At 41.9% G+C, this 23,890-nt stretch overlaps 1 protein-coding gene across 6 annotated transcripts in view; it reads left to right on the top strand.

Moving 5' to 3' along the window:
- Positions 1–23,890, top strand: part of ANKRD44 (ankyrin repeat domain 44) — a 132,571-nt gene that overhangs the window by 82,680 nt on the left and 26,001 nt on the right. For 2 of the 6 annotated variants that reach the window (XM_035136639.2, XM_035136603.2), the window contains exons 7-16: positions 2,325–2,467; positions 3,718–3,930; positions 5,330–5,408; positions 6,305–6,419; positions 8,280–8,362; positions 12,864–12,927; positions 15,033–15,101; positions 16,677–16,817; positions 20,711–20,794; positions 22,214–22,325. In XM_035136639.2, coding sequence (XP_034992530.2) covers positions 2,325–2,467; positions 3,718–3,930; positions 5,330–5,408; positions 6,305–6,419; positions 8,280–8,362; positions 12,864–12,927; positions 15,033–15,101; positions 16,677–16,817; positions 20,711–20,794; positions 22,214–22,325 — 1,103 coding nt within the window. Of the gene's footprint in view, positions 1–2,324; positions 2,468–3,717; positions 3,931–5,329; positions 5,409–6,304; positions 6,420–8,279; positions 8,363–12,809; positions 12,928–15,032; positions 15,102–16,676; positions 16,818–20,710; positions 20,795–22,213; positions 22,326–23,890 lie in introns of all 6 variants that reach the window. The other 4 variants (XM_035136629.2, XM_035136600.2, XM_035136620.2 and 1 more) reach the window with 3 other exon arrangements.

The raw sequence follows: 23,890 nt of genomic DNA, 5'->3' as shown, positions 1-23,890 counted from the left end.
AGGTGGATGTGTCAGAGATAGGCTAGTCTAGTGTACAGAAACACTGGAGGGGAAACGCACCATTAATTCAAAATCATTGCCAACCTTTGAATGCTTCTAATTTTAGAATGCTAGGGAACTCAGTCAGTAACCAACCTTTAAGGGTTAGTGTAATTAACAGAGCATCATCGATAAATAAAACTAGAAACAAAATGAAAACACTCTATATCTGTGCACTGTGAAATTTAGCAAAACAAAAGTGAGTCATTAGTAATCCTTTTCTGAAATCTTTACTTTTCCAGCTGTGCATTCAGCGCATTCCCTCGCAGTTTTACTGTTAAGGCCAATGTTACCAGCCTTGCCGTTATTAGAAAAATAATCCAACTATTTTGCTAGGAATATATGGTAACAGCGAGGGTGTTTTGATTGAGGTTTGAAGCTTTTAGGGACCTTTTCATGAATAGAAAAGAAAAGCCTCATTATTGGGATAGTTCTGTGTTGTGTATGAGACTTGAGGAGAGGCTGAAACCAAAAAGACACAGTTAATGATAACCAGCTGTGAACGTTTCTTTGTCTGAATGAATGAGTTCTTGAATCTGAGTTGCATTGAAACATGAAGCAAAGCTGAAGGTGGAATTCAATAGATAACTACTTAAAATTATTTCTATATTTCTATTCACTGTATATTCCTGCGTATAAGACTACTTTTTAACCCAGGAAAATCTTCTCAAAAGTCGGGGGGGTGGTCTTATATGCCGGGTCGAATTTCTTATATGGTGAGTATATCCCAAACTCTATATTTTAACCGGAAAAGTTGGGGGTCGTCTTATACGCCCAGTCGTCTTATATGCTGGAATATACGTACACATATTCATAGGAATACCTGTTTTTAGTTCTTTGAAACATGTTGGTTTTGCACCCTTTTTTTATTGGCTTAGGATTCTCCATGTTCATTCCACCAGAAGTTCCTTTAGATGAAACTGTTCAAGAGAGAGGGCTACAAAAGTGGCTTTGTCTTGACTGATGCCATTCATACAGCTGCTTCAATAGATGATATTAATAATGTACTATTTTTGGAGCCTCCTAATGTTGTCATACTGATTTGTCACTGGCCCATTGAATAAAGGGGAAAGTAAGAAAAGAGTATCTGCAAAATAAACAGAGGGAATATGGAAGAACTGGATAATATAGACTTGTTCTATGAGTCTGTATCCCCCTCTCATCCTCCAGACAAGGAATGACACCTGTGATTATTATTATTTCTATGTCTGGTGTACACACCCATCCACCCACACCCCAATCTTGTGTTAATAGGGTTGGCCAAAGTCTTTCACTACCCTAGATAGAGAAGCAGATCTCCCCCACCCCCCATGAAAGGACCCAATGCTAGTGAATATATTTTGACATCTAAGGCAGAAAACCTCCCTCTCTGGCAGTGAAAATACAATGAGAAAAAAAATGAACAATGAAGAATTTGCTGCCCTTTCATGACTTCTACAATCTGATGTCTGAGGCAGTTGCCTCATTTTTCCTAAACGTAGAGCTAGCTCTCTGTGTTAATGAGAAATACATTCAGCTTGCTTCCTAGTCAACCTGTGAACACACTAGAATGTGGTTTGAAATTTCTCCAAGGCAAATACAGTGTGTTTATTCAAAACATTTGCCCACATTTTGAAGTTTCTCACTGCAGGACTGTGTAGAAGGGAGGAGGTCCAACAGTGACCCACAATACAATTTTTGATGGATTATCTAATAACTACAGATTTTTGCATTTTGCTACATTGGAGGACCTTGATCAGAGCAACGACATAACTTCAAACAAAGATTTAAAGCAGGAATGTACAAAGGATCACAATTATATCTGCTATGCCTGGTGGAAGGTTGTTTGCTCCCTATACGTTTGGGCAGCTCTTGACATACCATAACCAAATTTTGTATGGTGGTTCCTGAGATCAAGGAGCAAGCTTTTGTCCGTTTGGATATAACTGGATGACATTCTAAATCAAGATGGTAGACTGGAACTTTCTAAACTGCACTGATTTTTTATTTTCTAAGAATTCCCAGGTGTGAGGTGTGAGGCTGCCAGTTCGTTGTAACTTAGTTGTTAAGAGATCTATTCTTTGTGAATTTAAAAAACACAGTGGTGGACCACTGGAATTCTTGTTTCAATAAAATGGGTAGTAGACCACATAAATGGTGGTATGGCCATTCTGCCAATCTAAGCACCCAAGGAAGGAGGTGGAATTTTAGGGTTTGGGGGCCTGAGTCATTTAGGGCTTGAAACGCTAAAGTCGTCACCTTGAGTTACTTGATTGACAACTAATGCCCTATTTCTCTTTTCTAAGGCCACTTGGAAGTTGTTGCATTGCTGATCAGTCATGGTGCGGAGGTGACATGTAAAGATAAGAAGGGTTACACTCCACTTCATGCTGCTGCATCGAATGGGCAGATCAGTGTGGTGAAACACTTTCTCAATCTTGGTGTGGAGGTAAGAAGCAATTAATAATATTTTTTAACAGGCTAGTGAACACAGGGCACACTGTGATTTTAATCTGTATAATTCCTTCCTGTTGAAATTTTCATCCTGCTATGAAATTAGATTCTCACTGCCTTTTTAAAATTTATTCCCTCATTGGCAAGGTTTATGGAGGAACCCATTTTGTCACCTGGGCTATTGGTTTTCTCATATTTCTTGCCCACGATGCTAATATACCATAGCAGTTGAGAGTGACATGTTTAGGTGTGATTAGCTGGCCTTCCTTTCTCCACCAGGCTTGAAATAAAAATAGGAATTCAGAGTGTGGGTGGATACATAGGGGGAAATTGTACTTCTGGAAAATGAGGATAATAACTTCCGTGTTGATGGGCAGACTTTTTCTATATTTTGCGGTGTCATTCCCTCATCTGACCAAGTAGATAATCTGTTCAGCAATGAGCTAGAGTTCTTTTACCTAGATGAAGTGTAAGGACAGGGAAACCTCTTTTTTCTAATTATTTTTCTTCAAAATTTATATTGATTGCCAGAAAAGATCAGGCAATCTAAAGATTCTCCTTGATGATTTCCATCGAAACATTGAAAACACACGTTCCATCAAGAAGATATGCAACACAATGGATTTTGTTTAAATAGTTGCATCATGAAATAAAAGGTTCAAATAAAAAGAGAGAGATAGAGGTTTCAGAAAAAAATATTTCCTTGTTAGGGCATTAAAGTTCAATTGTCTCATTTGGAAATAAACTAGAACAATGGGACTTGACACCCCTAGCAAAGTAAGTTCTTTACAATTATCACATTTATTTCGTAGTGTGATTTTCCTATTTCCTAGTGTTGGTTCCCTATTTTCTTGAAATAGTGCTTACTTCCACTTACAAAATTTTCAAGACTTAAGGCTTGAAAAGACTGTCATTTCATATAAATTTTGAAGGGAAAAAAGGCCTCGTCCCCCACCCTCTATTTCTGGGTCTAGTTAAAAGCTTTTTAGTTCATAGCTACATTTATTTATTTATTATTTTCCATGGGGAACTCTCTCACTCTTTCTCTCTCTTGTCTAAAGTGAAGTACATACCTAATTAATTGCTATTTACTGGAGTATTTTTGTCAATGAAATCTGCTTGCATACAGTAAAAAATCATGTCCTGGAACTCTCCTGCTATGTCAACATGCAGTCAGCGGTGGGTTAGGCAAGGCCAGGGAGCTGGTGCCTGTAATTTAATTAAATTGGCCTTGTTTTGTTGCAGATTGATGAAATGAACGTCTACGGAAATACGGCACTTCATATTGCTTGTTATAATGGGCAGGATTCTGTGGCTAACGAGCTGATTGACTATGGAGCTAATGTCAACCAACCTAATAACAGTGGATTCACTCCCCTGCATTTTGCTGCTGCTTCTACACATGGAGCTCTTTGTCTGGAATTGTTAGTGAATAATGGAGCAGATGTTAACATTCAGGTAAAACAATAGATTTCACACCTTTAGTTTTAATTGCCTGAACGTGATCTCTGCAGACTGGGTGCAAATGGAAGCAGAAGCCCAGAGGCAACTGTTGGCTACCTCTTGGGATGCTTCCACACAGAAGCCTCCTGTCCATTGCATTTCCTTCTCATTCCACTTTTAACAGGCTATGGGATAGTAACACCACCATCCACACCTCTCTGCATTTTATCTTTTTACTTCTATGGTATCCCATCCACGCCAGTGGGGCAGTGCAGGTCTGAAACTGCCTGTTTTGCTCATGCACAGACCGTCCCCTTTCTCCATGTTTCCCATCCGCTACACCTCACTTGTATGTGTAAATACACCCAAACCAACACTTTGTACTTAGCTCGGTAGTTCATTAGCAGCCCATGCGATTCTTTCAACAGTGGGGTGACATGTTGGTGATACTCTGCTCCAGTGAGCAGTCAAGCCACTGCATTTTGTACCAGCTGCAGCTTATGGACTAACCTCAAGGACAACCCCACTTAGATCACATTGCAGTAATCTGGCCTGAAGGTTGCCACTGCATGGATGACTGTGGTGAGGTCATCCCAGTGCAGAAACAGCCGTAGTTTTCTAGCCAAGGCACTCCTAGCTGCTGAGGTCACAGGGGTCTGTAGTGAAAGAGAGGGGATTAGGAACCTCCTCCTTCAGGGGGAATACGACCTTAACTAAAGTAGGGAATTGACCAATTATCCGGACTTGAGAACCATCTCCCCACAACCCCTCTGTCTTTCCAGGATTCAGTTAGTTGTAGTTGATAGATTTACATAGTTTGTCCAGCTTGTGATTCTTTTTATCCCTTTTGGGTAGAAGTGAGAGCTGCCTGTAGAAAACAATGGAGAAATCCAGGAATTTATCATAGCTGCGATATTCTCCCTTACAACAAAGGTGAGAGGTCTTTCCAGGAAATATCTCTGCGCCCTCAACCTTCCGTAGGTCCTGGAAGCACACAATACCATTTGAGTGGTGGCTTTAATTTAAAAATAAAACAAAACACAAACTTTTGTGTTTCTGCACACCTAGGGAGACCTCTGAATGAAACCACTACCTTACTTTTGGGTGGCTCTCTTTCACTTCCAAACTGATGGTGAGTTTAGGTCAGGCTTCCCCAAACTCGGCCCTCCAGATGTTTTTGGCCTACAACTCCCATGAGCCCTAGCTAGCAGGACTAGTGGTGGGATGATGGGAATTGTAGGCCATGGGAAACTTCTGGAGGGCCAAATTTGAAGAAGCCTGGTTTAGATGGTCAAAGGATTTACTAACAACTCGTAACATTTCAGGACACCTTACAACCTCGTGCTTATGATTAAACTGAATTGTGGTCAAATGGCAGTGGTCAGTTTGGGGCATTTTGTTTTGTTTTTGACAGAGTAAAGATGGGAAGAGTCCATTGCACATGACAGCTGTGCATGGGAGGTTTACGCGGAGTCAAACTCTCATTCAGAATGGTAAGAAGGTTCTTCCTGTTTTCTTCCTGATCCAAAGAAACAGGGCCGGCTCTAGGGGTAGTCTGGGTGGCGCGGGGAGCGAGGGTGCCGGCCCGGTAGGGGGGCGGCACGCGGCAGAGCCGCACGGAAACCGTGCTGCGCCCGCCCACCAACCGTGGCAAGAAGTGGGGTGGGGCGCCAGAGCGATCTCCGCACCACGGCGCCAGACGTGCTTGAGACGGCCCTGCAAAGAAAGCATTAATGGGGGTGGGGAATCAATGAGTTTCAATTAATTTGAATTTGTTTATAAGTTGCTTTTCTGCAAAAGTATTCAAAGTGGTGTACAACTCCCTCCCAACTCAAAGCAGATTAGCCAAAAGACACAGCAGAAGCTGCAGATAAAATTGAATTATCTTCAGCTTTTAAGTTTTTTCAGACAAGCCTGTTACAATTCAAAACTCAAAGCAGCTAAATCATCACATTACAGAAGTAACCCTGTACATACTTACTTGGGAAGTGATTTCAATGGGACATACCACATTTTTCAGTGTATAAGATGCCCCCATGTATAAGACGACCCCTATTTTTTTCACCCAAAATTAAGAAAACACACTATGCACTATCTGTGTATAAGACGACTCCTTACTTTAAACTTCAAAATATAACATCACACACTCATTATTTCTGCTGTAGGAACCCAGTGAGTGTGTAGGCTAATGCCTAGCTTATACATCCATACCTTGCCCCTGAAATAGTTTATATTGTGACTAGTGAGAAGACTTAAAATAACTTGCATCATCTCTTCAGGCTGGTGTTGATGAGTGACCTATATTCCTAGTGAGTAATGTGAAATCTTTGGTAGCTGAATTGCACTTGATCCTTATGCGTTATTTCTGTGTTAAAAATGTCATTTCCAGGAGGTGAAATTGACTGTGTTGATAAGGATGGCAACACCCCTCTCCACGTGGCTGCAAGATATGGACATGAGCTTTTGATTAACACCCTAATAACCAGTGGAGCTGATGCTGCCAAGTAAGTTGCTGAAGAAATACATTTTTTTGGGTGGTTTAGCAACGATTGACTGTATAAGGTTTGTTGTGAATATGCTGGTGCATAAGTGCTCATTCAACATGTAATCATATGGATGCCGTGGTTGCAAATTCTTGTTTTTTAAGATACCTAATTCCTGGCTGATACCAAATAAATATTGATAAAACCACAGAAGGGACAGGACAGCATATTTAACTATCTTTACCGAAACCACTGTGAATTAAAAAGGGTATTTAACTTTGGTTGGATTATATCAGGGGTCAGCAAACTTTTCCCCCAGACCTTGTGAGGGGCCGGACTATATTTTTGAGGGAACATTTTAACGAATTCCTATGCCCCACAAATAACCCAGAGATGCATTTTAAATAAAAGGACACATTCTACTCATGTAAAAAACATGCTGATTCCCAGACCGTCTACGGGCGGGATTTAGAAGGCGATTGGGCCGGATCCGGCCCCCGGGCCTTAGTTTGCCTACCCATGGATTATATATAACATTTGCAAAGCTAATTTAGTTATGTCGCTGTCTTTTGGATTGCACAGTTTAAGAACTTTTTTGCTTCTATTTGCAGTAGAAAATGGAAAATTATATAGTGTTTAGATCGTTGCGCTATATAGATTTAGAGGCGAGGTAGGTCAGGAGATGACCATTTTGAGAACTGAAACCTTTTTGGCTTGTTCCTTTAAAAGTTTCAATCTACTGCTTTTTCTAAGTGTTTAAGGTAAAAGAAAAAAGAAAAGAAAGGAGAAAAGAATGCCAGCATGAAAACCAGGTTGAGCAATCTGGGTTATCTGCTCAAAATTTCTATTACACGCTTCAGTGACCTGTAGGTTGATCAAATAAAACACCTCTGTCAGCGGCTGAAATGCCCAGTGAAGTGAAAAGCCGGCTTGGAAGTATTAGGAAGACAGCCATTATAGAAGGAAATCAGTTGCCTGGGATCTAGAATGAAATTCTGAGACACCCATTTGTCAAGATCCTATTGTGATCTTCTAGGTAGATGTCCAGCAGTCGGGATTTTGCTGTGGAATGAGCAGAAAACAAAGCAAAAGGTCATTAGTTATGTGTTATAAAGGGATATGGGATAAAATCAAGAGGCGGACAGCTGGGTCATCAGCTTATCCTTGGTGTAGCAGAGGGAGCGCAATGCAGGAGAAAGACTGGCAGACAAGACCTCTTTATTTTCAGATGGGAATATTTTTAGGCTGTAGACAGAAATTATGCAATAGAAGACAGAAACTGTATTGGACCATTTTATTTTTTATTTGCAACATATGGAGGAGCTCTGTAGATTAATGCAATGGTTTTGCCAGCCTGTCTGGCCTCATAGTTGTGTGTCACAGAAATTTCAAAGTGTTTGATATGGCAGGCTTCTTGCTAGGAGTTGTGTTATCATGAAAGTGGTCTATTAAACGCAGAGCCGAATAAGGCACCATTAGGAAACTCACGGATGCATTCAACCTAGCATTAAGCAGATCATTCTGTCTGGGCAAGGATTCCAAATTGTATACTAGAATAATCTCCCCCCTCTCCTCCTCCAGTGTGGCCCCTAAATCTCTTTCTGGGGATTCCCCTGACCCTCCAGAGCAGATTCGAGGAAAATATGGGGGCATGTGTGGGAAGAGGAGAGGGACAAAATCCAGTTGTTTTAGTTCTGGCACAACTATTTAGTTGAATACTACTCCCTGACTGTTGAATATGCCTAGGTTTCCCTGAGATGACAGCCAACACTTAAATAACTTCCCTCTCGAGTAGCTTAAAAAAAAACCAACAACTCTGAAATGGGTCCACCTGATTTCTTTCTGAAAGGGTTTGAAGAGAGGTTCTTTTGTGTTTTTCAGATGTGGCGTCCACAAAATGTTCCCCTTACACTTGGCAGCATTGAATGCCCATGCCGACTGCTGTAGGAAGTTGCTGTCATCAGGTAAGCAAATGAGAAAGAAAATGCAAAGCTCAGTTAACGTTGCAAGTGAGCTGCTTGTGGGTCCTACTTTTGGTCAGGGTTGTGTGCTCACGTTACTAAAATTTAAAGGCCTCATTTCCTGTTTCATGTTTGTGGCGCTAGCTGCATGTGCTTATTTGTGCAAACCCCTACCTATATGCATGCGTATGAATTCCTGTCGTCTGTACTGTTTGTGTTTGAAGCACAACGAACGCTTTTTTCTTCCCTGAACGGCCATAGGGAGTTAGGATTCCCGTGACCGGAACTTCTGTCCATGGTCTGTTCCTGGTGGTGGAAGTGGGGGTGGGGAAGCAATTTTCAAGACTTCACCCTGCAGTAGCCTGAAAATGTCCTCCATGGGGTCCTCCAAGAGCATGGCGGGGTGCTGCAAGGAGAAGGAGAAACTGGGAAAAATTGCTACCCCCCCCTCTCCTGCCAGCGGAAGCCTGCAATGGATTGGAGTCTCTTCCATTAATGGAAGGAGCCCTTCTGAAGCAGAACAGCAACTTGGGATCCAAGGCATAGGTTTCAATTCTATATACCCACTTAATCTGGGAGTAAATCTCACTGGATTTAGGCCCCACCTGCACTGCACATCTAAAGCAGTATCATACCACTTACAACAGTCATGGCTTCCCCCCAAAGAATTCTGGGCACTGTAGTTTGTTCAGGGTGCTGAGAGTTCTTAGGAGACCCCTGTTCCCTTCACAGAGCTATAATGATCACAGTGGCTTAATAATCAATCCTTTTCCAAAGAGAACTCTGGGAATCACAGCTCTGTGAGGGGAGATAGGGGGTCTCCTAACAACTCGCAGCACCTGAGCAGACAAGTATACGATTATGTTGCTCATGTATTTTCAGAGTGAATGATAAAACTTTGGTGCATTGTAAGAGAAAAGAGAAAATTGCTGCTTTTTAAAGCATTTTATCATATTTTAGATTTCTAATTTGGATGTAATACAATTTTTATTATTATCTTATGCATGTGTAAGAACTCAGAAATATTACAATCCATATTATTTATATAATATTAATATTATTTATAGATGAAGTTGGCTAAAAGGATATAGAAGCCTTGTCTTGTACCAGTTTTAATGCCCCTGACTGCATAAAGCAAGAGTCTTAAGCTCAAATGTGTTGGGTGGGAACCAAATCCATTGCCATCAGTTTTGATGTGTGAGTAGAGGCCAGTAATAGAAGCAGTGACTAGGCTGAATTTTATTAAAAATGCCCCAACTACCCCAAGCCAATATCCCCACCTTTCTACCACATCTGACAAAATTCCTTCATTAGCATTAGTGTTATTGGTGTCTTCATGGGTTGGCCTGCAGCTTCAAATGCCCCACCATTTTCAGCTCCACCCAATGTACTGCTCCTTCTCCTCAAAATTACTAAAACAACTGAACCCTTCTTGCCAATCTAAATAGTTCTTGAATCTTAGTTTTGTTTCATGCTTTTCGCACTTAGCTGCAGAGGTTGGCAAACAGTGAGACTCCATGCTCCTTGATCATCATCACTGGAAATTTAAATGGAATGGGGACGTTAGCTGAGGCAGATTCAAATGCTGCTGTAGGACAGCCCCTACTATGGGCATTGCTTCTGAACGTAAAGGTTCGGTAACTGGTGTGGAAATGGCATCGTGAACTGCCATTTGGGCTTTTATTTCTGACAGCCCTTTCAAAAATCATAAGCCACGCTTACGAAGCCACACAACTGGCTTCACATACCGAAAGTTGGTGCCCTGCAAATGTGATTGCACGTGGTTTCATCCAGCTCCACACCCGAAATGTTTGCACAGACAGCAGCTTCTCCTTCCTGGTGACTAGGCCACGGGTGTTCTACATTTTCTGGTGGTGAAAATGTTGGGGAAGTAGGCCATTTTGTAATGTGGGAACAACCTCTGTGTTACGAAAACGGAGCTTCCCTTCCCTCTGGGGGGGAAAAATGTGTCGTTGAAAAAGGCCCCACATGTTGTTCAGTGTATGGTTAGAAACTTTTCAACATTAATCATTTACGTCCCCGCTTCCCAAGCATGGATAGAAGTGCTTTGTTTAATCTAAGGTACAATGGCAGCTTGCCTTTCTCTGAAGAGGCCCCCTCTATTGCTGGACTGTTCCTTTTTAAAGCTGCTGCGCTGAGGGAGGGTAAGGCACTCTCACTCCTGTCCTTGCATTTTTAGGAGCCCAGCTGTCTGCTTAATTTTAAGACCAGCAATACTAGAGCGAACGACACTGGCAGAGCGCAACTGGGCAGCTGCATCTCCAAATTTAAGAGAATAGTGCAAGAGTATTAGAAACATGGATTACGATTGCGCCTCTCCATATCGCTTAGGGATCGTCCATACTTTCATCATTGAGCAAACTTCACTCTACCCTATTGATGTTTGCTCTGATTCAGTGGTAAAGAGCAGATTTTTTATTGTTATTGTCATTTATTAGATTTATATACCGTCCTTCATCCATAATACCTCAGGGCGGTTCACAGAACAAAATACAGAATAAAGACGAGTAAACAAGTAAAGCCAAGCAGCCAAACAATAACCTCCCCCTACAGACACGTTTAAAAGGCTGTGGTATGTTAATCTGCCAAAGACCTAGTTGAAGAGGAATGCCTTCACCTGGCACCTAAACTATATATAATGAAGGTGTCATTCGAATCTCCCTGGGGAGAACATTCCACAAACGGGGAGCCACTGCAGAGAAGGCCATGTTGCCACACTCTGGACCACATGTGGACGAGGAGGGACACAAAGAAGGGCTTCAGTTTAAGATGGTTTATATGAGATGTGGTCCTTCAGGTAAAGGTAAAGGGACCCCTGACCATTAGCTCCAGTCGTGACCGACTCTGGGGTTGCGCGCTCATCTCGCATTATTGGCCGAGGGAGCCGGCGTATAGCTTCCAGGTCATGTGGCCAGCATGAAAAAGCCGCTTCTGGCAAACCAGAGCAGCACATGGAAACGCCGTTTACCTTCCCGCTGTAGCGGTTCCTATTTATCTACTTGCATTTTGACATGCTTTCGAACTGCTAGGTTGGCAGGAGCTGGGACCAAGCAACGGGAGCTCACCCCGTCACAGGGATTCGAACCGCCGACCTTCTGATCAGCAAGCCCTAGGCTCAGTGGTTTAACCACAGCGCCACCTGGGTCCTACCGGTCCTTCAGGTATCCTGCGCTATTAAAGGCTTTTAAGCCGTTTAAGGTTTTTCCCTGTGGGAAAGTGGCTGGGCAAGCGAAAGTGTGGACGAGCCCATTTGTGACTCAGAAGCATAGGAAGCTGCCTTTTACTGACTCAGGCTTTTGGTTCATCTAGTTTAATAGTGTCTACACTGATTGACAGTGGCTCTCCAGGATGTGTTTATTTATTTCATGAAATCTATACACCGCTTGATTGTAAACAAACAAACAAAAACACCTCAAAGCTGTTTATAAACAGGAGTCTTTTTTTGGATGCAAAATATATGTGTTACGGCTGTACTACTGTATTCTTTATAGAGGTGGTAACAGTAGTATGATTATTATTGTTATTAAGTTTACAACTTTTTCAAAAATAGTTCCAAAACTGCTCAGGCATAAGGGAGTTGTCCGCTCATCAGTTAATATGGTGCCGAGACCTATAAAGATGCCAAGGACAGTTAAAACATCTTTTTTTCCACAGTAGCACCAATTGAGCTGTGTTTAGGATTTTTATTAGCTACCTCCTAAAAAAACAGAAAAACAAAACACCCTTTCCAAGGAGTACAAAAAAGGACAAAAACCTTTCTCTCAGCAATAGGAAATAAATAAATAAACCCATGTGCATGATGCACAAAATGAAGCAGACAGAAATATTTTCACATCTGTGAGAATGTATTGTCCGTAAGCACCCTTAGGGGAAAATAATCGCAACCCCCTTTCTCCCTTTCCCAAAGAATATCCACCCACTCCACAACGTAACGGTGGAATTTTTTTTTTTTACCGTGCCCTCGCTTCAATAAACTTTTGCTGCTTTCTATATAAAGCGTTCGCATTTTCCTAGAAAGTCACCCTTTCTCCCCCTTCCCCCGCAACAGAATCTGAAGCCATCAATAAATAAAAATCCTATTTGAGGCCTGCTGAGGCAATCTCTGTGACTCCCTTGTTTCCTTTGCAGAGCTTTCTGCCTTCGTGCCCTGCTGTCAGTTCTCTCGATAGCAATCTGCCTCATAAATGCCTGCTGCATGATTTAAATACTTATACAGCACGGGGCTGAATGTGAAAATAGATTCTTTCTGACTTTACGGTTCTTCTTTATGCAGCTGCCAAGCTTGAGCAGCCCCTGTCCGTTTCCATGACAACCTCTTGCTGACTACGGTTGTGTCTGCATTCTCTAATTTTTGTGTTGTTGGTTGTTGTTGTTTTTTCTGACTAACTTGATTTTTCTGTCTCTGCAATGTTTCTTGCGGTTTAACTAGGACAAAAGTATAGCATAGTATCCATGTTTAGTAATGAGCACGTGCTGTCTGCAGGCTTTGAAATAGACACCCCAGATAAATTTGGAAGAACGTGCCTCCATGCCGCTGCTGCAGGAGGGTAAGTGGTTTTGAAATTGTAACTGCCAAGTTATATATAATTTCAGTTCTGTGGCCTCTCCGCAAAAAAAAAAAAAAGGTTCCAAAAAAGGAATGGTGAAAGCTTGCATAAAAGCGTTGTTTCCGAGGATTGGTATTTTGTGTGTTTCGCGCATGCAAACTCACATGCACATAGAGCACTTGAGGGGAAAACCCAACTCTGTGCCTGTTTAAGCAAACACCACTGTTCTCCTATCGTAGATTGCTCAGCCCTCATTTGAGTCTTCCCTCCTCTCCTGAGTCATTGTATTCTCAAGCACTCATGTGACTGCTGTAGTTTATCCCATCTTCAAAGCTTAAGCTTGCAAATGAATCGTGTGGCCCGCGCAATAAATTGGGTTTTGTGGGAGCAGCATTAAATTAAAAGATGCGAGGCCTACATGGAATTCAGTCTTCTCCCTGCCCCATTTGTCCATACATGCCACTTGCAGAAAAGAGAGCACCGTCTCCTGTAATCATAAACCACAGCATAGAATGCATTGCTTCTCAGCAGGCTGCTAATTTAATACATCATTTTTCTCTCTCAGTGGGGAACAGTACAGTGGTACCTCGTCGAGCGTCCAGGATCCGTTCTGGAGCCCTGGACACTCGACGAAAGACATGTGCGCATGGAGCGGTTTTGCGCTTCTGCGCATGCGCGAAGTGGCAAACCTGGAAGTAACCCATTCCGATACTTTTGGGTTTGCTGCGGACGTCCGCCGAAGGGGTGGACGATCGAAGGGGCGGACGTTTGCGGAGGTATGACTGTAGCTATTCCTTCCATGACAAGGGAGTTGCCACCATGACCTGATCTATATGATACTATGTGAGACCTAGCATTTCTACTATGTCTACTGTGTTAGACAAGGAACAATAGTTTAACCTGGGCCCTCTGCTATAGCATACCGTACTTAAATACCCTAAAGGTTGATTTAAACCTGGATGAGAGTTAATAATAAGTGGCCTTATGTTAGAGGGCACAAGTTGCACTAGATACCGTAGTTGTTTACTACCTCTTCTGCCTGAGCACATTTTTTTTGTCCTGTCATATCCAGGCCAGGCCAGCTCAAAGAAGTCAACACTTTGTTCTTTTTTTCATTCTGGCCAAATAACTAAATTGCCATCCTGGAAGGCAAGTTGCCAGAAAGAGGGGGAAGCAATCCTCACCCTGTAGTTCTGTAGCCAAATATTTCATTTTAACAGACTGTGCCCTCCCCTTGTATCAAAGACTAGCCGTTAAACAAGTCTTAAACTTCCACCGTTCCCACATTTGTGCATATCAGGACTTAGGTTTTAGCATGAGAGAGACTAAGCAGGCAACAGATTTCAAGGGGTTTGGTACAGTTCTGATGTTTAAGAGGTAGACTGAATGAAAAAGAATGTCAGCTTAATTCCACCTCTTCCATTCATAAAAAAGCCCTGCATCCAACAAACTTCAATACTGGGGAAGCCAATGTACTGCTCCCCAAATGCTGGTCTTACAAGCCCCAGTCAATATGGTGGGCACTGCATGAGATACCCATTTAGCAAACTGAAGGCACCTCCCAAATTGAAGGAAGTTCTCCTGCACATAATAAACTTGCAACAATGAAACTGTGATTTCTTGACCACAGTGAGGGTTGTGAAGGACAACTTCCTGACAGAACGTGCCATTAATGTCTTAAGGGGGGCTTTTAATGTTTAATCAATTATTTTATTTTATTTTTATTTTCCCCAGAGTGGCTGGGGAAACCCAGCCAGATGGGCGGGGTATAAATATATTATTATTATTATTAACCATTTTTTGAAATGAATTGGCTGCAGTTGTTCTTTCCGATTAAACAGTTGGGGTTAAATTTGTATAAATTAATTTAAAATAGTCCTTTGTTATATGCTCTGAATTTAATTCAGAAGGTATTCCAAGGATTTCTGTGTGTAGAGAAGAGGTATTTATAAATTGTTCTTTCAGTTGCTCTTACTTAGATTGCTTATCCTAGCTGGTTCTTCCCGGTCCCCAAACTGTTGATGGAGAAACTCTGTCCCTCCATCAATGTGAAGTGTCTGTTTTATTTCAATTCATGCATTCTCTTCCTTTCTTTGTCTTTTCAGTAACGTTGATTGTGTAAAACTCTTGCAGAGCAGTGGAGCAGATTTCAATAAAAAAGACAAACATGGAAGGTTTGTAATTTACTGCACTTTTCTAAAAAATTAAAAAAGAAAGAAAGACAAGACTTTAGCCTTATCAATACCTGAGTATAGGCTTCTAAAACTCTATCCTTGATGAAAACCACATAACATAATTCCTGATGCTGGCATATTTCTGCTCAGATCTAGAATGCCACAGAGAAACATTGGGCTTCTGCATCCAGATCTCAAATCTGCCTAAGGGCTCGTGAGTTCATAGCACGGCCCTGATTTCATAGCACCGGGTTTTTTCCTCCCCTCCCCTCCCTCCTGAAGTGTTGGGAAAGATTGAGGGCACAAGGAGAAGGGGACGACAGAGGATGAGATGGTTGGACAGTGTTCTTGAAGCTACGAACATGAGTTTGACCAAACTGCGGGAGGCAGTGGAAGACAGGAGTGCCTGGTGTGCTATGGTCCATGGGGTCACGAAGAGTCGGACACTACTAAACGACTAAACAACAACAACATTTCAATATGAGTAGGAAAATAAGAGTACAGTACCCCTCAAAATATTTTTTTTAGAAAAAAAGCACTGCTTTTATGTGTTTCTGGATGTAAGAAATACAGTGGTACCTCTGGTTAAGAACTTAATTCGTTTCAGAGGTCCATTCTTAACCTGAAGCACCACTTTAGCTAATGAGGCCTCCTGCTGCTGCCGCACGATTTCTGTTCTCATCCTGAAGCAAAGTTCTTAACCTGAGGTGCTATTTCTGGGTTAGTGGAGTTTGTAACCTGAAGCGTTTGTAACCCGAGGTACCACTGTACTTTTCACAAGTCTTGGTGGAGAAGATGGCTAAGTTCCTGCCCTTAGTCAAGCAGCTAAGTAAGAGGCTGAGAGTTTGAGCTTTGTTGAAAATGCTAACTAACATTCACAATGAAGAGAGGCTTCATAGGGCAGGGATGGAGAACCCATGGCCTCCTGGATGTTCTGGGTTACAATCCCGCCTCTCGGAGGAGGGCCACAGGTTCTCTATCCCCACCACAGAGAAAGCTCCTGGAGCTGCAACTGTTGTTATGGTGAGTAGGGAACTACGTAAGCAGGACGGTGCTCCCCTCTCAGTGAATACACAGGTGCTGAAAATAATGTTCACATCCTCAAGAGGATAGAGAGGGGCACCAGTTCCTTGGCTGGAGCTCTGGAATGGCCTTATAGAGTTGGTGTATTGCAGGTGCAAAACCTATAAAGGGAATTCACAGGCACAGCGTAACAGAAGAATCATCATTATTTTTTCCCTATCCTCCCTCCTCCCTTTCAAGAGTGTTCCTTGTTTCTTCCTTGTTTTTACTTTTTAGTGGTGTTTTTTGTGTGAATAACATTCTACACCCCTTTGTTTGTTCAATTCTTCTCTCCACCCCCCCCCCCCGCAGCCCATAGTCTTTTGCATTTCCCGAGTGCCTACTTCTAATCTTCACCGCAGGAGTAAGAATATGTTCTGCATTCAATTAAATAGCTGCTATTGTTACCTCGAAATGGGTTCCCCCTATAGTAATGTTGCTGTCAGGAGCAGTTAATGTAACACCGTTACTCAAAGTAGTGTCTGAGCTAATTCGTTTCTATTTATTTTTCAGGACACCTCTGCACTATGCAGCTGCAAATTGTCATTTCCAATGTATGGAGACGCTGGTGACCACGGGGGCCAATATTAACGAAACAGATGACTGGGGACGGACGGCTTTACACTATTCTGCTGCCTCAGACATGGACAGAAAGTAAACAAGCCTATTTGCATTCCTTGTTTCAACTTCAGCGCTAAGCCAGTGTCATTTCTGGTCTCTTTATGCAACAGTCTTATTTCAGCAAAAATACTCCCAGAGCCAAAAGTATTCCCTTTTCCCTTCATGAATCCATTCAGCTACTTTGATTATTTTGAATAACTTAAGTCCTCTGCGTATTGAGAAGCCTCATAGATCCCTTCAAGTTGCTGTCATATCTGCAAATGCAGCAGCTTGGACTCTATTGATTCATTTCATAAAATTTAGACACCGCTTGATTGTAGGAAAATGACAACCTCAAAGCGGGTTACAGAAAAGATAAACTGATAAAATCGGGGAAGAAAAATCGCAACAATACATACAAAAGTTAAAATACTAAAACAGATTGAAATCGCCTCACTTTTAATTCTGTCTAAACAGATTAAAATTGCCTCACTTCTTTCTAATACCGTCTTTCCATAGAATTGTTCCCTCTTGAGGTTAGTTCCTCACACAGGTCAAAGGTAAAAAAATTCACCTAGAGCCATTTTAGATTTCATGAGCCTGTTGGTAAAACCAGGTCCTATATAACTAAGTTATATAGGACATTTCTTCATGCAGACAGAAGCAAGAGGGATTCTATTTACTGGAGAGGAGCACTGTATATGTTTTCTCCCTATGGTAATGTTGCTGTGGTGCTGTTCCTCAAGTTTCTGTCCTGATGTAAAAGTGTAGGTGGGTTTACAGTATATAAGGAGAGGACATAAAGGTCCACAAGAGTGTGGCAGCAAAGATTATTCAGTCATTTGATAATCCAGGTATATTCAAGCCCCGCATTGGGCCATAAATTCCTAGATGACCCTCGTAGTCCCTTCCAACCCTACAGTCCTATGGTTCTAGAAACCATTGCAATTCAGAACATTTTTTGTATGCCTGGAGATACAGAAATATCAAATTGAAACATGCATTAGGGGAGGCATTGAGACTATTCTGTCATAGGGCCCTGTCATGGCCATGCGCTCAAGAGATGGCAGAAGGATTCGGCAGGAACCTTGCACTGTAGCAGAAATTAAATTATCCCCATACTACTACTATTCCTCAAATCTCCTGGCCCAATGACTAAGAGAAGATCCACTCCACATGTTTAAAGCACATCCAACTCACATTTGAAGCACGTGGCTTCTCGCAAAGAATAATGGGAACTGTAGTTTCCCCCTCACAAGGCTACCATTCCCAGCAACCTTAGTATACTACAGTTCCCAGGATTCTTGGGGTGGGGGTCATGTGCTTTAAACATGCATAGGATGTGCTTTAAACACTTGGTGTAGATCAGGCATCCCCAAACTTTGACCCTCCAGATGTTTTGGACTACAATTCCCATCTTCCCCGACTACTGGTCCTGTTAGCTAGGGATCATGGGAGTTGTAGGCCAAAACATCTGGAGGGCCGCAGTTTGGGGATGCCTGGTATAGATCTTCCTGAAGTCTCTTCCTCCTAGTGTGTGTATGTGTGTTAAATTTACCACATAATAGTCACAGCTGGGTGAATTTGTACCTTTAAAGCCTGCCATGATGTATTGGTACCAGAGGATTTGATTATAATCTCTCTCCCTGTAATACCCAAATCACCGTAACACAATTCCTTTCTACCTAGCTTGCTGCAGATTCCATAGCAGCTGGGGATGTAACCTGTGCTTAAAGTCTCCAGCAAAGATAATCTCAAAAGCTATGCCAAAGGAATGGATCTGTCTGAACTGCCTATGAATATCAAAGGAGGAAAGAAAAAAGCGGGCGGGGGGGAGTAGGAATAGATTTCCATGATGTTGAAACAGAATATATTTTTAGGGGGGAAAGGAAAGGGTAAGATTAATGCTCTTTAAAATTGGCTCCATACAGCAAGTATTGGTACCACTTCTACTTACAACCAAGAGGTTTACCCAGTCCCAGTTCCCCTGGCACATGTAAATGTCTGACACACGTATCCGAAAATACCAGTGTGCGCTGTACCTGTGCATGCTACTTACATGGGGACATCGTAAAATGTTTTAGGTATAGCTGTAAAAAAGGGGGGACAAGTTGTGATGGGCCTTAAAAACAGGACATAGTAATTTTTTTCAGTCAAGGGTTTGTAAACAGAAATATTTTAAGTGGTCTTAAAATGTTAAGGTGTATATTGTGGCAGAATTCTTTCCTCGGGTATTTGAAACATTCCACTGCGATTGAGTGAATGGTATGGTTCAAGTGTTCAAGTGAACTATGGTGCCTTTAGTTCTGTGGCATCAACCCTTTGGCATTCGGTTCCCTTAAATATTAGATAGGCATCACCTCTTTTGTCATTTTGGCGCCTGCTGAAGACCTTCCTCTTTCAACCGACCTTTGAAGTTGAGATATTTACCTTTCTGCATTATATTGGATATGTTTTTAGTATGTTTCTATAGTTGCTCAGTGGTCTAAACCACTGAGCCTAGGGCGTGCTGATTGGAAGGTCAGCGGTTTGAATCCCTGCGACGGGGTGAACTCCCGTTGTTCAGTCCCAGCTCCTGCCAATCTAGCATTTTGAAAGCACATCAAAGTGCAAGTAGAGAAATAGGTACCGCTCCGGCGGGAAGGTAAACGGCATTTCTGTGTGCTGCTCTGGTTTCGCCAGAAGCGGCTTAGTCCTGCTGGCCACATTACCCGGAAAAACTGTCTGCAGACAAACATCGGCTCCCTCAGCCAGTAAAGCGAGATGAGCACCGCAACCCCAAAGTCGTTCGTGACTGGACTTAACTGTCAGGGGTCCTTTACCTTTTTATAGTTTAATCATTTGTTGTTTGCTGCCCTAGACTCTTTGGGAGGAAAGGTGGGATATAAATTTAATAATAAATAAGGTTCTTACCAACTGCTGAAGTGGTAAATGCCACAAACAGCAGCACTGGATGCTTAAGAGAGAAGACCAGACCTTTTGGAGAAACAATTTTGAAAATAGGAGTGCTGAATTTTTTGTGCTTTTTCTTCTTTTGTCTCTCTATAAAAATGGACATACTGAGCTTCTCATTTCTACTGACCTGATTCGTTAACGATATTCCTGGACACTGGGACAGGAAGCCAATTATGTATGAGGAAATGCTTTTGGGCTGCATTCAGGATTTCTGCTACTGAAACATAATGCATTCATATTTTAATAGTTATAAACCCCAAGTCCTCATTTCTTCCATTCTATTTTAAGAACAGGAACATTCTGAACTCCCAGGGAAGAGTCCAGTAGAACAGGTTTGCTGCTAGTGGCATCGTGAGCTGCCATAGAGTTTAACTTTCTTGTTTTGTGAATCTTCTTTAAGAATGGAAAGGGCCAGGAACAAGTCCACCAGTGATAGATTAGGCAGATCTCGGTTAAACATGAAGAATACAAAAGCAACCTTGGGGAATCAAACCCATGGTACACCTAGCCCAGGAACCTCAGTGAAGCATCAGTTAAAGTGGTTGCTATAGGATAGCTGGTTGACCAGCTGCTACATTTCTAGGAGACAAATACTCCTCCAGACAGGAGTTGCTGGATTACAGCTCCTTTCATCCCTGACCATTGGCTATGCAGACAGGGGTTGATGGGTCCAAAAATACCCGGAGGTATTGAAACAGTTGTGTAGGCAGTTACAGCCAACATGACAGTAACATCTGCCCTGTGACAATAATTTTGCAAATTTTCTGGAACGTTTATTATGGAAGTTTGATGTGACTCTTAGCCTTGTCCATAGGTCAGAGACAGTCAGTTGTTGTTGTTACTACTACTACTATTACTATTAAAAAGGATTCCTGGTGGCATCCATAAGTATGTACACTGCTCTGAAGTGAAAATGATGGCCGGTCGCTTATGCGAATCTCTGAAGTGTCGGTTTTCAAAATGAGTTGCGCTTTTCTGTCCCTTATGTTAAGAAGAAAGAATATTTTGGGTAACTCCCATGAAAATGCTGAAGAACTTGAAAGAGCCAATGAAATGAAGGAAAAAGCAGCCGCATTGTAAGTTTGGTGTCAATAGAGCAGTTTGACTCCATCTCCGTATAATGCTTTTGCTTCTGTGGGTTGCAGTTATGTGCATTCCTTATTTTTGCTCACCTGCTGTGCTGCTGCATACAACAGCTGAGGCGATGAAATGCTAACCTTTGAATTATGGTCTATTGATATTTTTGTGTGTGTGTGTGTGTGTGTCTTTTTAACTTTTCCGTTCTGGCTGCCACTGTAGCGTTTTGAGTCATTTTAAACACAGTGTGCTGTTGTCCAAATCAAATGCATTGTGATGTGATAATATGCTGCAAGGAATATATGTCCTTCACATATTTAATATTCACAGCTGATGTTCTTTATGCCATAGTTTTTGTTGTAGTGTTTGTGTCGATTGTCAACGAGGTAGGATATGCATGAAAGGAAGTGACACAGAAAATGTAATCGAATTTCTTTCCTATGGAGCTGTTCCCAAGTAAATAGACAACATGAGGAAAGCTTTTGGTTTTGAGAAATGCATAGGTTGACATTAATAATGTGCGGGGTTCTGTAGCTGAAGCAGTGACTCTACTACAGCAGCTGATTCTTCCAAAAGAATGGGTTTTAGAATCTGGAGCAGTAGTAGAGCTGATCATAAGGGATCTTATGACTTTCGACTTTTAGAAGACATCTGAAGGGAGCCCTGTTTAGGGAAGTTTTTAATGTTTGCTATTTTATTGCATTGTTATTGTTACTCGCGTGTAGGACCCTGGCAGAGACACATGCCTGACTGGCATGTTCTCTCCCTCCTGGTCGTTCGTTCGGGAGCTTCAAAAGCTTTCTCCAGCCCGAACATCACAGCGACTGATACCAAGTAGCATTCGCACGCTTAAGGATCCTGCAGAGTGTTAGCAGTTTGCATAACAAACTCAGTAGCACAGCATTTTTGCTAATCTGCTTTATTTACATATAATACACTCGGAGCATTCTGACTTAGCTCCTTCCTCTTTCTCATCAGACAGCAAAGAGAAAGAACAAAGGACAATAGTCCCACATCACGGAAACACGGTAACATAAGCATCCTGTCTCCGTCACTTCCCACTATGTGGAATGAAAACATACACCGTCATGTGATAGAAAACAATCCCATGACTGCAGGCACAGAGCAGGAATCCTAACAGGGAGCCACCCAGAGTGGCTGGGGAAACCCAGCCAGATGGATGGGTATAAATAATAATTATTATTATTATTATTATTACCCAGAACATTGATTATTTCTGTACAAAATCTAAGTTAATATGATGGAAAAGCCAGCATGTAACAGCTGCAAGATTCTGTGCACAATGAAAAAGCTAGCTAGTTTATATTCAAAACCAGGAAATGTTATCGTCTTGGCATCAGCCTTTATGTCGAATCAGCTGGTACAGCTTAGCATTTATACTTGCAAATATTCCACAGGTGTCTAGAATTCCTTCTTCAAAATGAAGCCAACCCGTCAATCCAGGACAAAGATGGGTACAATACCGTGCATTATGCTGCTGCTTATGGACACCGGCAGTGTTTAGAACTGGTGAGTGAGGCCCTGATTGCTATTGAGATGCTGCATGCCAAATGTTAGCTTCTGACAAACACCGTTTGTCATGTTATTAACTCTGCAGGGCTGTGGCTGTTGTTTTTGAGTCCTATTAGACTTCAATATTGGGTATGGGGGTAGGGAAGGGCGGTTCCCCAGAACAGACAAAATTCAAGACTGCATCCTCACAAAGTAGAGCTTGGAAATGGGGAGATAAATGGCTGGCTAATCAGCATGAAATCTCCAAAACCTTTTTAGACTGCAGATGCTGAGTGGAAATGCCTGAGGCCAACTCTGCTGATTGATGGCCACAGTCAACAACTGCTTCTGTAGTTTGACAGTACCATTGGCATACCAGCTGCTGAAAGTGAAGTGTTTTCCATATAGGGTTGTTGATTCCATGACTCTTCATGAATGGGCTAGGGATTGTGGGCCACTACAGTAAAAGGCACATGGAGGGGAAGACTCGTTTTCTTGAGTTGCACCGTAATGAATGTCTTTCCTCAGCGCTCCTTGTCACAGAGTATGTGTTGAATTCCCCATTGCAATAAATGTGGTATGCACTGCGCTGTCTATGAAACTAATTGAATAATAAGCTTCATTGCGGTGGGGAAACCAGTTCAATTCAATGCCACAGTTCCCTCCCCCCCCAAAAAAATAGCAAGCTGCTGTCTTCTCTGCGTTAAGTTTTGCTGCTCCTCAGTAGGGAAGCAATGATATTTAAAATACTGACAGATGCAGCCTTTAGCAGAGTTTCACAAGTAACGGCATTTGTTATCACGGTACTTCAGTTTTAATATGAAAAGTGTCGAGAAGGCTTTGTCTACCAGACTTCGCGTAGTCTGGGAAGTAAATGAGGCAGCGACGCCATCTTAAATAACATGTCACAAAAGGAAAAGGAGTGATTCAGATACTTGGATCTCATTCATCTCTATCTGTGGTCAACCATTCATAAAGCGTTTGAGTGACAGTCGCATGTATTAATGGATAAATGAGTGCCAGTCATTCCTGCCTGCTTTTACTATACTAAAAATAGACTCTCCCCCTAGTGTATTCATTCCTCTCTGGGCTAATTCTTTTGAGCCTTCATTAATCAGAAATAGAAACTGAGATCATTTGATAATATTTCATAGTTGTGATAAGATTAACATCCTTGAACTGTATTGGCTTTTTTCTAAGCTGCCATTCCAAAGAAAAATCCTATTATAAGGCTGATAAGTATGACATGTTGATTGCTGTCAAATGATATGTGGAAGGCTATTGAACTGGTAAACAGTGTGTATAAAATAAATGTCTTTCTGCAGTGCTTCTTAACTGGCCTACTGGACATAATTACAGTATTCTCCTGCCCTGTCTCCCCCAAATTTTCTGTGTCAATATAGTATAAAAAAATTATAATATACTTTCATGACATATACTTTCCCTTTTTCTTTTGGCTCTTGGAGAAAGCAAGTACAGCAGAAACACAGTCAAGACTTTGGGACAATATGATGGAGGCATCAAATCTAAATCTAAATCAAATCAGTTGTGAGCTAGTGAATCAACCATGTTTGTTGAGCTGT

Source organism: Zootoca vivipara, chromosome 1 (assembly GCF_963506605.1).
Source record: "Zootoca vivipara chromosome 1, rZooViv1.1, whole genome shotgun sequence".
Taxonomy (NCBI): Eukaryota; Metazoa; Chordata; class Lepidosauria; order Squamata; family Lacertidae; genus Zootoca; species Zootoca vivipara.
The sequence above is the reverse complement of the archived record's forward strand: the minus strand, read 5'-3'. Positions and strand labels throughout refer to the sequence as shown.